The 17,372-nt window shown below is 40.8% G+C and overlaps 1 protein-coding gene across 5 annotated transcripts in view; it reads left to right on the forward strand.

Moving 5' to 3' along the window:
- Positions 1 to 17,372, forward strand: part of SGCG (sarcoglycan gamma) — a 163,457-nt gene that overhangs the window by 110,043 nt on the left and 36,042 nt on the right. For all 5 annotated transcript variants that reach the window (XM_064171867.1, XM_064171860.1, XM_064171873.1 and 2 more), the window contains one exon: positions 15,655 to 15,774. In XM_064171867.1, coding sequence (XP_064027937.1) covers positions 15,655 to 15,774 — 120 coding nt within the window. The remainder of the gene's footprint in view (positions 1 to 15,654; positions 15,775 to 17,372) is intronic.

Consider the following 17,372-nt stretch of genomic DNA (forward strand, 5'->3'; position numbering starts at 1 on the left):
GTATTTGGTGATGATCCCTTGCAGGATTTCTCTGCTGCGCGACTACCTTCCGATGCTGCAAGCAACATCCAATAGTCTGGAACCACACAGCAGAAGCCCAAGGCAAGTGGCAAAGCTGCCAAAATCACAAATGTCTTGAGACAAGGCTGCCACAAGACAGGGATTTGTGGAAGCGATGCTGTCTCAGCAGTAGCAGGGGAAAGCCAAACTGCTAGGGTCTGCCCAGTTCAGAATAGCAGCCAGGAAGTTGGCTGCTATATGGTCTGAGAGTAGCCAGGTCTGGGTGGCACCAGCAGCTCTCTCAAAGGGACCCCAGTACTTGCTAAGCTTGCAAATTTGTACAGAATGGTGCAGAAGTGGGGAGAACTGCCCAAAGGCAGGGATGGTGTAAAACTGAGAGCCGTGTAAAAAGGTAGGAGCCATCCAAAAGCAGGGATGGTCCAAAAGCAAGAATTAATTCACAGCAGGAACCTGTCCTGTCAGGAACTCTGTCAAGGTGGGTGCTCTGTCAAGGCAGGAACCACCTCACACCTTCTTTGCTCTATTTATGCTTTTCTAGACATTTGCCACTTTATACTGAGCACAAAAACCCAGCCAACCACCAGCCCAGTTCCAGCATGGGCTTACACATGGGTCAATGCACGTGTCAAAAGGTGCCTTTCGCTGTTCTCCCTTCAAGCCTGCAGAGCAGAGGGGGAAGCAGGTTTTGTGCCTTCTCCTCCCCATTCGAACCTGCAGGGGTGGGGGGAAGAAAGGAATTTGGAGTGCTCCAGAACACCATCACATTAATCTTGAAAGTTGTTACAATGAGAGCATTGGTGCTATCCCACCCCTCTTTTTAAACAGGAACAACATTCTAAGGAAACAGATGTCAGTACCTAATATATTGCTTCATTAGCATTAATTGCCATCTTTACTGCTTTCCAATGTCAAATAATTTCTGGTTTTCTTATCAGCATTTTGATATTTCATTTTGGTATTTTTTTTCATCAGAGACATAAAAGAAAGCAGTGTTAATGAAGCATGATGTATGTAAGAAGAGCTGATGATGTTTTTACAGGGGAAACCCTGAAGCCAGTTCCATAAACTTGACTTAATTAATGACATTGTAAAATCATTTAGCTTTTCCTTCATTTTTTTCCCAGATGATCTTCATTAAAAACTTCATTTTTGTCCAAATAAGTTCTTTCTTATCTTTAAGATAAAAGCCAGAATGTATTTCTTGAAGATCTTTGTACTTCAGGAAGATGATTATTTGCACAACCTTAATTGCTGTCCAGCTGGGTTATAAGATGGAAAGATACAACATAGGAGTAATTAATAGATAGATAAATTGGAAACTTCTAAGTCTTCCTACGATCAAGAACTTAAAATATTTGTTCCAAGGGGATTAAAGTAGAGATTTTTACTACTGGAAGAATAAATAATTTAGCTCTGCACAAGTCTGATTATAGCAAGACATACATGCTAGCTTTATTTAAAACTAAAATTCATTTGACTCAGATTAGGCAAAATATAGAGAGTGACAAGTGGCTGATAAAACATCTTATGAACTTGTTAACCAATCCTCTTTCCTAATTCCCTTTTTTTAAGCCATGGCAGATGTGTTTCTTTCCTACAATAAATGAATATGCTATTAGTCTTTTGTGAGACCGTTGTGTATTTAAATTTATATCACTTTGAAAATAATTAAAACAAGTAGCATGGAAAAGTTGAGTGGTAATAGATTGAAATTTAAATTAAAGCTAAGCTAGTCATTTAGGCATTACATCTACAGTTTAGATCTAATATTTGTACTCAGTAGTAGATCTGGTTTTGTTCAATATCTTTATCAACTGTCTGGATGAGGCCATTGAATGTACCCTCAGCAAGTATGCTGATGATACAAAACTGGGGCAGAGTGGGGTGTGTGTGTGGCCAACAGCCCGTCAGGCTGTGCAGCCATCCAACAAGATTTGGAGAGGCTAGAGTGCTGGGTGAAGGCAAACCATATGAAGTTCAATAAGGAGAAATGCAGGGTCCTGCATCTGGGGAGGAATAACAACAGAAACAGTACAGGTTAGTGGCCATCTTGCTGGAAAGCAGTTCCATGGAGAAAGATCTTGGAGTCCTGGTGGACAGCAAGTTCTCCATGGGTCAGCATTGTGCTTTTGTGGCCAAGAGAGACAATGTCATCCTGGAGTGCATCAAGAAAAGTGTGTCCAACAGGTCTAGAGAGGTTCTTCTTCCCTTCTACTTTGCCCTAGTGAGACCACACACGGAATATTGTGTCAAATTTTGGGCTCCCCAGTTCAGGAGACACAGGAACCTGCTGGAAAGAGTCCAGCAGAGAGCCACAAGAATTACTGGGGGACTCAAGCATCTCTCCTAATGAAGAGAGACTGAGACCTGGGGCTGTTTAGTCTGGAGAAGACTGAGAGGAGATCTGATCAATATATACAAATATCTAAGGCATTGGTGTCAAGTGGATGGGGCCAATCTCTTTTCAGTGGTCAGCAGCAATAAGACAAGGAGCAATGCCTGCAAACTGGAACATACATTTCACCTCAACATGAAGAGAAACTTCTTTACAATGAAGGTGATGTAGCACTGGAACAGGCTGTCCAGAGAGGTTGTGGAGTCTCTGGAGACTTTCAAAACCTGCCTGGATGTGTTCCTGTGCAAATAACCCTAGGTGATCTTGCTTTGGCAGGGAAGCTGGACTCAATGATCTCTGGAGGTCCCTTCTAATCTCTAAAATTCTGCAATTCTGTGAAATGAAAGCTACCCTCATCTGATGTCTGTGTACCATGTATAGTAAGGTACTTAAGGTTACCACAACCTCTCCCCAAATATGATGATAGTCTTTATAAAGAAATAGGTGATAATGTTCAGGGTCAGGAATGCTGAGTTAAGACAGACTTTAAACAAGCTCTAGAAGTTAATTAGGTAGTTACGTATATTGCCAACTTGCTTAAATATGCCAGCATCACAGTTAAGGGGACATTTAACCCAAGGGAATTTGAATCCTGCACTGTCACTTCTTTTCTAACTGTGTCTAGGGGAGAAAAACAATGTGTATATATATCTACAGAACTTAGCTCTGTAAAAAAAAAAAGGGCTAATGTCAGGGAAATATTTTTTTCTATTATTTGAAATAGAATAGATAGAGGATACCTGTCTCTCATCAGACAGAAATTACTCATGTGAGTAGGCTGATTCTCACTGTATTTTAATGCAAATAATTAAAAATAATAATTAAAAAAGGAGGAATTGTTAAACATTTTATAATCTCAACCTTCAGTCTTCAGTAAATTTTCAGTCCTAAAAATATTTTGGTACGTCTGGTATAGTAATCATCATCATAAGCCTGTGCATGATAAGTTTGAAAATAATTGTTATTGCTATGCTAAAGATGAGATCAGTTTCTGTACTTTTTTTCCTTTAAAGAAGTAAGATTGAATTATTTGCATTGGTTAATGCTAGATGAGTTTGTAAAAGTAACTGAAATTATTGTGACTATCATCTATAGAGCATTTGAATAACCAAATGCACCTGAAATCCTAGTCATTTCAAGTGTAAGTACTTTCATCTTAAAGCTAACACAACTCCTGCTCTGAATTAGTGGCCATAAAAAAGGGTCTAGATCTCTTTTTGCCAAAACTCTACAAAAGACACACCATACTCTATCCTGGTGAACTACCTGAACATGTATCTGCAGTGTGCCCTGGTGGCAGTGAGGTTTAGTAGCACACTGGACTGCATCTTGACTATTCTGTTGACCCCTCTCCAGTATGACAGAGATATGAGGAGACTCACACAGGGAGCCATTAAGATGGTCAAGGAGGAGAAGCACATGAAGAGGTTGAAGAAATTCTGTTTAACTTCCAGAAAAAAAAAAAGTTTAAAGATGGCTTTTGACTTCTGCCTGTTTCCTGATTTTGCTGGGACAGTATGTCAGTCTCCAGGCCATTAGCAGTTTTGAGTGAGCCAGGACAGACGAGTTGAGTTGGCACACATGTGTGTCCCAGACCATGAGCATCATGCTCAGTGCAAAGTATGGATTTTGCCTCTTGCTTGAGTTCTTGCTTACCCCTTTCTTGCTCTTCAGGACTGCATTCCTGGATATTGTGACTGCTACACTTCTGCTGGCTGACTATAACCTTGTATATCTTATACTGACATTGGTATTAATTTGGCTAATTCATTAAATCTGGTTTTCATTTAGTTTGTGGGTTTTGTCTTCTTTTCCTGATGACCCTTCTCTGCTGGCAAGAGGTAATCAGGAGATAGAGTAACTTCTGTAGTTACCCTACAGATACAGGCTAAATCTAGACAGCCTGCTATTAGGAGGGCTAGAAACAAGATGTGGTCAGACTGTTTTCAGATGTGTAGAATAAAAGGGCAAGAGTTAGTGGTCATAGGTCACAGTGAGGCAAAAGGCACCTGCATAGCAGTGAAGGGAAATATCTCTGTTAGAATGGTTAACCATGGGAACAGGTTGCCCAGGGAGGCTGTTGAATCCCCTTCCTCAAAGATATTAAAATTCTACCTGGACAAGACCCTGAGAACATTCATCCAACTTCCAATCAAGTTGACTCCACTATGAGTAGGAGGTAGGACTAGGCAACTTCTAGAGGTGATGCCTGACTTGCATTCTTCTGTGCTTCTGTTTTGCCCAGAAGGACTCGGGTTTCTTACACATCCCATGTCAGAATTCCTAGCTCAATGTAGGAGTCTTAGGTACTGTATATTACCTAAAATTAGCTGCATGGCACTAGGCAGCTATGTTGGCAGCTTGAGCCATGCCCCATCCATTCAATTGGTCCTCACATATTGCCCTTTGGCCACATCCAGTAGTGGTGCATAGAATACTCCTGAAAAGCAGTGCTGGCATTGACCTCCTTCAAGTACTTGTGGATGAAGTGGTTAAAGTATTTTCTCAAGGATGAGAGGATCAGATCAGCTGTCCTCTCTGCATACAGGATTTCAAAATTATGATGCCTCATCTCCTTTAGTAATTCTCACTTTATGTGTCTGGGGACTGTGTGTTGCTGGGAGTTGTAAGTCACCTTTAGGTGAGCCTTTTCGTCAAGTCACTGTATGAGAAACATGATCTTCCTGCCATGGCTTCTGTATGCAATAATTCATTTTATCACATTCTTTTTCAGAAACTCAGGGCACCTGGCTTGGAAAAATGCACTCTGCACTGGCTAGAAAACTGGCTGGATGGCCAGGCCCAAACAGTGGTGGTGAACGCAGTGAAGGCTGGCTAGCACCCAATTACTAGTGACATCCCTCAGGGTTCAGTACTGGAGCCTATCCTCTTTAATATCTTTAGAATCATAGAATCAACCAGGTTGGAAGAGACCTCCAAGATCATCCAGTCCAACCTAGCACCCAGCCCTATCCAATCAACTAGACCATGGCACTAAGTGCCTCATGCAGGCTTTTCTTGAAGACCCCCAGGGACGGTGCCTCCACCACCTCCCTGGGCAGGCCATTCCAATGGGCAATCACTCTCTCTGTGAAGAACTTCTTCCTAATATCCAGCCTATACCTACCCTGGCACAACATGAGACTGTGTCCCCTTGTTCTATTGCTGGTTACCTGGGAGAAGAGGCCACCCCCCACCTGGCTACAATGCCCCATCAAGTAGTTGTAGACAGTAATAAGATCACCCCTGAGCCTCCTCTTCTCCAGGCTTATTAGTGATCTAGATGAGGAGACTGAGTGCACACTCAGTACATTTTCAGATGACACCAAGCTGGGTGTCTGTGTCAGTCTGCCAGAGGGTAGGGAGGCTTTGCAGCAGGACCTGGACAGGTTAGACTGATGGTCCAAGGATAATTGTATGAAGTTTACCAAGGACAAGTGCCAGGTCACAACAGCCCCATAATGAGCTACAGACTTGGGCATGTGTGGTTGGAAAGCAGAGAAGGACCTGGAGGGTCTGATTGACAGTCGATTAAATATGAGTCATCAGGATGCCCAGGTGGCGGAGAAAGCCCGTGGCATCCTGGCTTGTAGTAGAAGCACTGTGGCCAGCAAGAGCAGGGAGGTGACCATCCCCCTGTACTCAGCACTGGTGAGGTCACGCCTGGAGTATTATGTTCAGTTCTGGGCCCCTCGCTACAAGAGGCACATTGAGCATCCGCACTGTATGCAGAGAAGGATGACAAGGTTCATGAGGATCTGGAGCACATGAACTGTGAGGAGAGTCTGAGGGAGGTGGGTTTGTTCAGTCTGGAAAAGAGGAGGCTGTAGGGAGACTTCGTCACTCTACAGCTACCTGAAAGGGGGTTGGAGCGAGGAGAGGTTCAGCCTCATCTTGGTGGCAAGCAACAGGACTAGAGGAAATGGTTACAAGCTGCATCAGAGAAGATTCAGGCTGGATGATAGGAGTACTTCTTCACAGAGAGGGCTATCAAACATTGGAATGATCTGCCCAGGACAGTACTGGAATCACTGTCCCTGAAGGTATTTTAGCAGTGTGTGGACCTGGTGCTAAGAAACATAGCTTAGTGTTGACCTTTCAGTGGTAGGTTGACTAGATAACCTTTGAAGTCTCTTCCTAGCAGATGTTTTCTATGGGTCCATGAGTTTTCAAAATATTAAATGAGGTAGTTTTTTTTATATTTAAATAGAGGATTTTATAAGGGTAATGCCTAGATGGAGAAAAACAGTTAGCTACATCACTCTGAGGAGGGAAAGTACTAGGTTGAACCAGCTAACACTAAGTTGAATTGACAGTGTCTCTAAGACCAGTGTCTGCAATGAACATTTAGAACCAAGTTTTAAAAGAATTCTAGAATTGTGTTCAGCCATAAAGAACTGTATAAAAGTATAAGAACTGCTGACAGTCAGGCATCCTTACTTTGATCTGAGAGAGCATAATTGTTGCATACATTGCATAAAAAGAGAACTGAGAGGAAAGGAGGAAACAAGAGAAGCAAGTATTCTAATAATAGCTTGTATTTTTGCATTCAGAGTTTTTCAAGGCCACGAGAGATGTTTAATGTGGAGCTTGTGGAGTCTCTGGAGACTTTCAAAACCCACCTGGATGTGTTCCTGTGCGAACTACCCCAGGCGATCCTGCTTTGGAAGGGAGGTTGGACTCAGTGATCTCTGGAGGTCCCTTCCAACCTCTTAGGTTTTGTGATTTTATGATATTCTCTGTGATAATGCATTTGTTCTAATAAAAGACCAGCAATTACTTCGAAACCACTCCACATGAAAATCTGACTGATTTTATACTTCTAAAGTAATGGCTTTATATTTATTGGTATTGCATTGCTAGAACTAGAGCTGAATCTATAGGAGTATTACATTTTTAATACACTTTTAATGAGATCTTATTTTAAGTAAGATGCTTTAATATAATAAAAATTAAGTAAAAAATGGAATGGCATAGCAATACCCTAAGGAACTTAGGATTTTGGCTTATATTCCTCTTTCAATGATTCTAGGTTGTAGAAAAAAAGTGAAGCATGAAGAGTAGGTGACAACCATTGGTTATCAGAAATGACAAATAGCAGATGACTGTAAGAAAAAATCTGAAACTAAATAAGTAATTTCCTTGTTGGAAAGCCTTTTCTCCTGAAAGAACTAAAGACACTAAAAGTGCTTAGTACTTGGCAGAACTAATTGGATCTGAAGAACCTGCCTCCTTGTTACCAGTTTCATTGACATTATGCCTTTGTGGACATGTAGTTTATGGTAGTCCCTGTTTTTGATAGAACATTCTTTGCTGTCTTACCCTTCAACATTGATACTGGCCTGGAATGCAAAGATCAGGTTGCAGTAGTAGGGATGTTGTTTACATGCTTTATGACTGAAGTGGACTCACTAAACAAAACACCTTTCTTCTTTGGGAAACCTACCAGAAGAGTCAATGTTGAGGAAGAGAAATAAAAAGGAAGACTGTTTATCAGTGTACCCCTTTGCAAACAATAGGTCAGCTGTCTCTGGAACAATTTTTCATCATTTAAAGTGGTATCCTCAATGTCAAGAGATATGTGATACGATGATCACATACAAGTTCTATATCAGAAATCCAGGAGGAAGTGTGAAGAAACAATGGGCAATAATTGTTCTGCCTGATTAGCAAGGATAACCAATTGACCTGGGAATTCTTGTGACACTTCTGGCAGCAATGGGAAAACAGTTTAAATGCTGTCTATAAACCTGCATTCAATTGTGTTATATTTTTAATTGAAGGATTTTATCAACAAGTATGATTATATACTGCCAGTTGACTTACACATACTTAATGTACTGGAGTTGCAAATGAAATGCATTTAGGAATTAGGAGATTAATGTTTCAGATATTGTATTTGGCTGCTGTCTATGAACTGAAAATTAATCTTACTCATATCACAACATAATTAACATTCATAGCTAGTGCATGTGTATTATGGAATACAATTAAGAGAAATTAATTAGCACTTTTGGTTACATAAATTTATTCCAATTTCTTTAAAAGTCTATCACTGTTATTTTTAATTAGTTCCACATATACCAAGATGCCTCATCTCTAGCATGAATCAAACAAATGCTTGAATTTGTTTAACCCACCATTCCCCCTAAAGATTTAAAACACATCCTTTGTTATCCATAATGTTCTTTGATAATGAAGATTATCTACAGGACAATCCCATTTTACTCGGGGTGTTTGTGTTGAACTCTCCAGAGCTGGAGTTTGTCATTTATCCCACCTGTAAGAAACAGTTCACAGATTGTCTGGGAGGTCTCTGTGTGGCACAGGTCAAGATAGAGCCAAGGAGCATGCTGCCAGATTCGTAGAAATTGGCAGTGCTTGTGTCTCATCTGTCATGGCTTTCTCTGATTTATTGGTATAGGTGTATTCATTAGCTTCTCAAAACTTACTGCTTAGCCAGGATGAGCACTTCTCTACAAATCCCATTATGCCTCTTGTTACTCTTCTATCTAAAGAGAATTTTCTCTAGTTTTTCCACTATATCATTATTTTGAAGTAGGACTCAGTCAATTTCTTATGTTAAAGGCATTCTGCCTTGTCTGGAATAATCAGATATTAAATGGGTAGAAGGAAAGAAGATTGTGCTTAAGTGGTCTAACATTGAAAACAATTAACTGTTGGAATGAGGTTAATGCATACATGGGCTATTTTAATTAGGCTGGTATGTATCACATGTCCAGTTGTATCAGTATGACATTTGTATGGACATCATGCCTCAAATCTGCATTATAGAGAATAGATGAGGAAGTCATTCTGCACATGTGCTAGTTTGAAGCAAGCTAGAATGTTTTGGTGAGAAGAACTAGATCACAGGCTGTGAAAGGAAAACAATGGTGATGTCTACTTCACTCGTAGGCTTGCTGAGATGTATAAAAAAACAAAAATCCAAACATAGATAAAGGAGTCTCCACTTCTTCTGCTGGGGAACTGACTGAGCTGCACTTCTCTTTAGCCTCTCTCTGCCATTTCTTTGACTAATACACTTTGCTTCCTAACCTCCTGTCCAAACCTCCGTTCTTCTTTGGGGCTGGGGTAAGGTTGAGAGGTGTAGGGGGAAGGTGAAGGGGTGGTTGGGAGACCCTTCTGGGGACTCAGGTTTCTGGGAGGAGAGTTGTGTTTCTGTATTACCTTTTATCTTTTATATTTTTGTATATAACTGTATATAGTGTAAATATCTGCTTGTATATTGTGCTAAGCTCCCAGGGAGGTGGTGGAGTCACCGTCCCTGGAGGTCTTCAAGAAAAGACTGGATGAGGCACTTAGTGCCATGGTCTAGTTGACTGGAGAAGGATGGGGGATAGGTTGGACTGGATGATCTTGGGGGTCTCTTCCAACCTGGTTGATTCTATGACTGATTCTGCAATAAGCTTCATTCAATTTCCAGAGCCAGCTGAGTCTAGTCTGGGTGATTTCCAAAGTGTAGGGGGGCAGGGAACACCCAAACCATCACAGCACAATATGTATTTGTGTCTGTTTACTTCTGTTAGGTAGAGGAAATAGAATTTGATCCAAGGTATGTAAGTGCCACATAATGTGTATATATTCATCTTAAATTCAAACAGATAAAGAAGCTGCTGTATCTTACAATTATTTTGTGATATCACATCTCAGTGAATTAATCTGCATTCCATATAAATCAAATAAATAAACTGTCAATATTCTGGCAATATGCAGATGTACAAATTAATTACATCAATCTTTGCTGTTTAAGTCTTCCTTGTTAGTACTACGAGAAACATGAAAAATGTTTCTTCAACAAAATTGCTTGTGAAACAGGTTCAGCAAATTGGCGAATCAAGAAGATAAATATACTCCTAGAAGAGATCAAGTTAGGCATGGTGCTTATGATATCATGCTTCTCCAGTACTTTCACATCCTATTTTCCCTGCCCCGGTGCTTTATTATCAATGGACACTTCTGTATCTACCAAGGTGCTGAGAAGGAAAGAGTAGAGGTGCCAGTATTGAGGCTTGGCAATTTATTTTCAAAGATGACTGTCTTTGTATCAAGAAAATCAGTAGATAAGATTACCTCTAAGCATACAGTAGCTTCATCACATTAAAGTGTATTTCTGTGATCACACGTAAGTAATCACAGTATCACAGTACCAGCAGGGTTGGAAGAGACCTCACAGATCATCAAGTCCAACCCTTTACCACAGAGCTCAAGGCTAGACCATGGCACCAAGTGCCACGTCCAACCTTGCCTTGAAGTGCCCCAGGGACGGCGACTCCACCACCTCCCCGGGCAGCCCATTCCAGTATCCAATGACTCTCTCAGTGACGAACTTTCTCCTCACTTCGAGCCTAAATCTCCCCTGACGTAGCTTGAGGCTGTGTCCTCTTGTTCTGGCACTGGCCACCTGAGAGAAGAGAGCAACCTCCTCCTGGCCACAACCACCCCTCAGGTAGTTGTAGACAACAATAAGGTCACCCCTGAGCCTCCTCCAGGCTAAACAATCCCAGCTCCCTCAGCCTCTCCTCGTAGGGCTGTGCTCAAGGCCTCTCCCCAGCCTCGTCTCCCTTCTCTGGACATGCTCGAGCATCTCAACGTCCCTTCTAAACTGGGGGCCCCAGAACTGAACACAGTACTCAAGGTGTGGTCTAACCAGTGCAGAGTACAGGGGCAGAATGACCTCCTTGCTCCTGCTGACCACACCATTCCTGATGCAGGCCAGGATGCCATTGGCTCTCTTGGCCACCTGGGCACACAATTAACAATTCTGTATAAACTACAGTATATATTTCTGAATCTTCTCAAGATATTGCTACATATTCTTTGCAGGCTTGCACAATAACTCAAATGTACTTATTATACTTTCTAATTAATATTTTTAATATTACCTGCGGTGTAAACCATCACAACTTAGAACTGAATGTGTGGAAGATATTAGGGCACCTACTTTACCTGAAAATGCATATATCCAAAATATAAATCTTCAGGATCTTCACTCAGTTGTTAAGTTTTTTTAATCAATGAATATGGCACAGCTATGTAAAAATAGCTGCTTCCAGTGTGTCCGGTCTACTGAAATATTGACAGCACCAAAAAGTACTTAGCTTTGTCAGAGCTCACAGAGTAAGCATTCCCAGTTTTGTCTCATCTATTGGAACTAATCCAGCAGGTATTTTAATTGCATACTTTTTAGGATGAGGTCTGACAATAAGCACAATCAGGAGAAGAAAAAGTGTGATATGATTTTCCTTCAGCAGTCCTATAGCTGCCTTGCTGATCCTGGAAGCTGGAAGCTTAGGTTCCTTTCCCATAGAGGAAGTAAAGATTCCAATCAGTGCCTTTCTTTTCTATGCAGTGTAAAAGCCTTCAGCAAAGGGGATCAAGAATCACTCTGATATTCCTTACAGCAAAACCCTTCAATGCGCTTGAGTCACCCAACCTGTTTCAACTGTCTACAACTACCTGAAGGGGCATTATAGCCAGGTGGGGGGTGGCCTCTTCTCCCAGGCAACCAGCAATAGAACAAGGGGACACAGTCTCAAGTTGTGCCAGGGTAGGTATAGGCTGGATGTTAGGAGGAAGTTCTTGCCAGAGAGAGTGATTTGCCATTGGAATGGGCTGCCCAGGGAGGTGGTGGAGGCACCGTCCCTGGGGGTCTTCAAGAAAAGACTGGATGAGGCACTTAGTGCCATGGTCTAGTTGATTGGTTAGGGCTGGGTGATAGGTTGGACTAGATGATCTTGGAGGTCTCTTCCAACCTGGTTGATTCTATGATTCTATGATTCATGTTAGACAGCAGAGGCTTTGTTTTGTGTTTCCCTCACTCAGTGATGAGCACTTCTTCAATCTTGGTACTTGGATGAATGCGAAGGATGAGAATCTGGCCCCTGCAGCACCAGTAAAGCTTATAACAAATAGTTTACTTAGGCTTTTGATTTGTTTGAATAAACAAGGATCTACCCACACTAAAGAAATGGGCAGTTTCCTTACTTAGCCATACGACACCTTAACCAAGGGTTTCTAGGAAAGCATGGATAGGGATCTCTCTTTGCCCCCTTGCCTCATCCACAACTGTTACTTTTACTATTAAAAACAAACCAAAAGGAAGCAAACCAACCAAACAAAAAAAAAACCCCATACCTTTCACAATGCACTTCTCAGAAGTACTGTCATTTGCTTCAGAGGAGTTCCAGAGAAGAGCCACATTGAAGTCAGTAAGGCTGTGCCTGGGTGCATGTGTCCAACAGAATATTGTGAGCTGCAGAGTTCAGCTCTCTATCCCTTCCAAGCAGAATCAATATTGGGGTTTAGGTCTTAAAACTGTTGCCCTAGTTCAGGGCATTATGGCTTCCCAGTTTGGGACCACAAGCATATCTAGGACTGGAGGACAGAAATCACTGTTACCCCTTTACAAGAGTGAGAATGAGGATACTACACCCTGGAAGTTTGAGATTCTATTTAAAAGAGCATATATCTATAAAAGGCAATCAGGTAGAATAAGCACAAAAACCCACTAGGCCCAAATTGGCCTCCTAGAATCCACTACCACTTCCACCATCAGCTGGCCTGAGGGCAGGCTGAAACCAGCCTCTCCAGCTGGGGCCTGCAAGGTCTCAGTTGCCACAATGACACAGGTCAACTCCTCGTGTGCTAGTTTGAAGCCAGCTAGAATGTTTAGGTGAGAAGAACAAGTTTACAGGCTGGGAAAGGGAAACAGTGGTGGTGTCTACTTCACTCATAGGCTTGCTGAGATGTATCAGAACAAGACTAAAACACAGATAAGACATTTGGCATTCGGGCACAGCCTGGGCTCTGAGCTGCATTTCTCTCTAACCTCACCTACCATCTCTCTGATTAATCCACTTTGCTTCCTAACCACCCTGGCCGACCTTCCATTCTTCTTTGGGGCACAAGGCAACATCTGGGGTAAGGTAGGAGGGTGGCAGAAGGTGGAAAGGCAGTGGGGAGCCCCTCCTGGGGACTCAGGTTTCTGGGAGGGGAGCTGTGTTTCTTTATTACCTTTTCACTTGTATATTTCTGTATATATTGTAAATATCTGCTTATATATTGTGCTAGCTGTAAATATAAGCTTCATTCATATTTCCAGAGCTGGCTGAGTCTAGTCTGGGTGATTTACAGTGTGGGGGAGCAGGTAACACCCAAACCACTACACCCTGCCAGCCATGTCCCCCATGAACTGTGAGATAAGAAAGCACGCTGTTCCGAGAGAGAAGTTAAGGGAAGAAAGGAAGGGAAGAGAAGGGGGAGAGATCGCTCAGGCATTATCTTTTACGCAGTAACACTGGACGATGAAATAATATCACAATATCCTGGGATGAGGAGGTCCATCCTGGGCCTCTCTCCCTATGGTTTTGTTAAGGGGAACCTAGGATCCCTGAAACTACCACATTAACCCTCCCTGTGTTTGATGGGCATTTAAAAGTAGAATTCTTTATCTGCTAAGTGGAGCAATAAGCAATTTGGTATTCTTTATGGCATGCATTTCTCACATGAGCTACCATGCAGATTTTAGGAAATACCTGAATATATGTCTTAAAAGCACCAATCATCTGTCACCTCATGCCATTTTAACATAAGATCTAACAAATTTTTGTCATTTAAATTGTATTTCTTGTGAGAGTTACTGCCTGGGATATATTTAACATTTATGGAAGTAGGCATGGGAAGACAGGTTCTTCCTAGGAAGGAAAGAGCTCGCTGCCTCTTAGTGCTGTGGATAGTCTGTGAATTACCTTTATTAGAAATTTCTGAAAAGGACTCCAAACTGCTTTGGCCATTTCCTGTAATTTTAATTCTGAACATAGATTTAGATGACTTTCTCAAATAGACATTCAAGTGTATGCCATGTGAAGTTTTAATTGATTGAGTTGATAGGGGAATATTAAGGGTTGATTTATATGCGCTTTACAAAGCCATTACTGTAGAAAAGGATGTTTTACTGAATTTAGGATCTGGTACTATGTAAAGACACTCTTACACACAATTATTTTATTTTTTTGGAGTACCAGATTTAATTGCAAATCCTCTTGTAACTATCTGAAACTCTCCTAAGAACACGATTGGTAGTGTTTGTTAGAGAGCCAGTGGCACCCTGGCCTGCATCAGGAATGGTGTGGTCAGCAGGAGCAGGGAGGTCATTCTGCCCCTGTACTCTGCACTGGTTAGACCACACCTTGAGTACTGTGTTCAGTTCAGGGCCCCCCAGTTTAGGAGGGACATTGAGATGCTTGAGCGTGTCCAGAGAAGGGCAATGAGGCTGGTGAGAGGCCTTGAGCACAGCCCTACGAGGAGAGGCTGAGGGAGCTGGGATTGTTTAGCCTGGAGAAGAGGAGGCTCAGGGGTGACCTTATTGCTGTCTACAACTACCTGAAGGGTGGTTGTGGCCAGGAGGAGGTTGCTCTCTTCTCTCAGGTGGCCAGCGCCAGAACGAGAGGACACAGCCTCAAGCTACGTCAGGGGAAATTTAGGCTGGAGGTGAGGAGAAAGTTCTTCACTGAGAGAGTCATTGGACACTGGAATGGGCTGCCTGGGGAGGTGGTGGAGTCGCCGTCCCTGGGGCTGTTCAAGGCAGGATTGGACGTGGCACTTGGTGCCATGGTCTAGCCTTGAGCTCTGTGGTAAAGGGTTGGACTTGATGATCTGTGAGGTCTCTTCCAACCTTGGTGATACTGTGATACTGTGACACTGTGATATATGGAGCTAAACCGACATTTGTCTTGAAGAGCTGAAGATCCTGCTCTTACATGGAATATTTGCTATTTTAAAGTATTCAGACCTCCCTAATCAAAAGAAAAGATACGCTGCAAAGACCTCAGCAGTTAGTTTCTATGCTTAAAAAATAAAAATATTTAAATTGATAGACTCATACTGATCAAAGAATCTTAGCATTTTAAACACCAAGAACATGAACGTTTGTCTTGATTAATTCTTGAGGGATTGCTTAAATTCCCTGGAAATACAACTTGATAGCATGACTCCAGAAACAGTTTTGAACAACAAATTAGATCATGTAAATAGACTTATCTACTTTCAGTCCTTACAGGATTGCTATCTTTAGAATATCTGGGTGCTTCATGATCCTTAATGTACTTAAATGAGTCACTAAATTATTAAGGCCACAACTCCAATTGTTAGCAATTTATCTTGAAAACCAAATAAAGCTGGTGCAATTATTCCATTATTCTTCTTGTGTTTCACAGGTCCTAAAATGGTAGAATTCCATGGCCAGCAGTTTCAGATCAATTCAAAGGATGGCAAACCACTATTTACAGTCGATGAAAATGAGGTTGTGATTGGCACAGATAAACTTCGAGTCACAGGTCTGTAACAGCTTATGAAATGCCCAAATAATGGCCACAAGCAAAGCACAATAAAAATGTCATTTTAAAATATATTAATGTATATGAATGTGAGTTCTGTTTTTTTTTTTTCTTATGGAGGAATAGAAATCTGAAGACACTTTGATCTTTTTCAATAAATAATCACTTTTCTTTTACAGAAAAATAATAGTATGTATATATATAAATATATATGTGTGTGTTTTAATTTAAAGTGACTGGAGGGTTTTTTTTTCCTGACTTCTTTCATGGTCCTCACTGCACACTCTTAACCAAGGCTGAAAAAATTCTAGACATTGCACTTTGAGTTGTACTGAGCTTTATTGCTGAAAAAAAATTTTAGTCTCTCTCTCTGATATTTTTATATGATTTTATATTTTGAAATGAAAACCACAGCATTTCTACTTTGTGTGTACCACGCATGTTGCACAATGGTATTTGTAGTAGATTTGAAATGCCTGCTGTCAAAAGACAAGTTTGTCTTAGGCTATTTCTGCAAATCACCAAGAGCCATCTTACTTTGTAAATGAGTACAAAGTTATCACATGAAAAGCTGTTTCCTTTCATATGACCTGATAATGTCAACCTTCATTTTCCAGGTGTAAGGTCGCACTAAAACAGACACATCAAAGTGCAATTTCTTTTTGAGCAGAAAGATCCATTAAAAGAAAAACTTTCCTTATTCTGTACCTTATTTTCAATTAATTTTTTAATATTTTTAACCCAATTGCAGCTATTACATTTAACTTTCGCTAATTACTGATCCTCTGAAATCTTGAGGTCTTATTTTGAAGGGATACGTTTGCTTTATTTCACTGTGAAAAACTACAAATGTGGTGACAACTACACAATTAGTGTTTCAAAGCCAAAGTTAAGTTATAATAAACGTGTTAATAAATTTTGTTTACGCCTGAGGGTCTTATCTTAAGTTTTTCACTTTTTAACCTAATTGAAATTACAACTTTGTTTAACTGGAAAACCATATCAAATAATTATTGTTTGCCCAGGGGATGCTAAACTTTAATAGAAAAGCATGTTTAACAAAGATATGAAAAAACCCATAATTGTTAACTGATTTGGGAAAGGTCTATCTCTGCTCAAATAAGTACAAATTGCTCATACACGAGTTGAAATCATTATGCCAAAATATGTATTCCGACTCGTCCAATGTTAATCTTTACACTGCAAGGGTAATTGTTTACTTTAACAGATATTGCAGAAAGACACATTGGCTGTTTCTCTTTTACACTGCTGTACAACTCGAAAGCAAATCCATTAAAGTCAGTGAGGTTATTTCAGTGTAAAATTAATATAAATGAAAGAAGATTCATGCCTACTTTGCTTCAAATTTATTTATTAAATTTGTGGTTTAAATTATACTATTACCATGAAGGATAAATTATTAGTACTTTGCTTACTGGGGTTTTAAACATTTTAGATAGAGGACAAGATCAATGTGAAATGCATTTTGAAGAGTTCATGCCATAAGAAACAGAATACCTCAGGCTTAAAAGGCTCAGAGAACACTTGATAGCGTTTTTAATTTATAATATATTGAACTATTTGATTTTACTTCTTAT

The sequence above is a fragment of the Pogoniulus pusillus genome, chromosome 3, assembly GCF_015220805.1.
Source record: "Pogoniulus pusillus isolate bPogPus1 chromosome 3, bPogPus1.pri, whole genome shotgun sequence".
NCBI lineage: Eukaryota > Metazoa > Chordata > Aves > Piciformes > Lybiidae > Pogoniulus > Pogoniulus pusillus.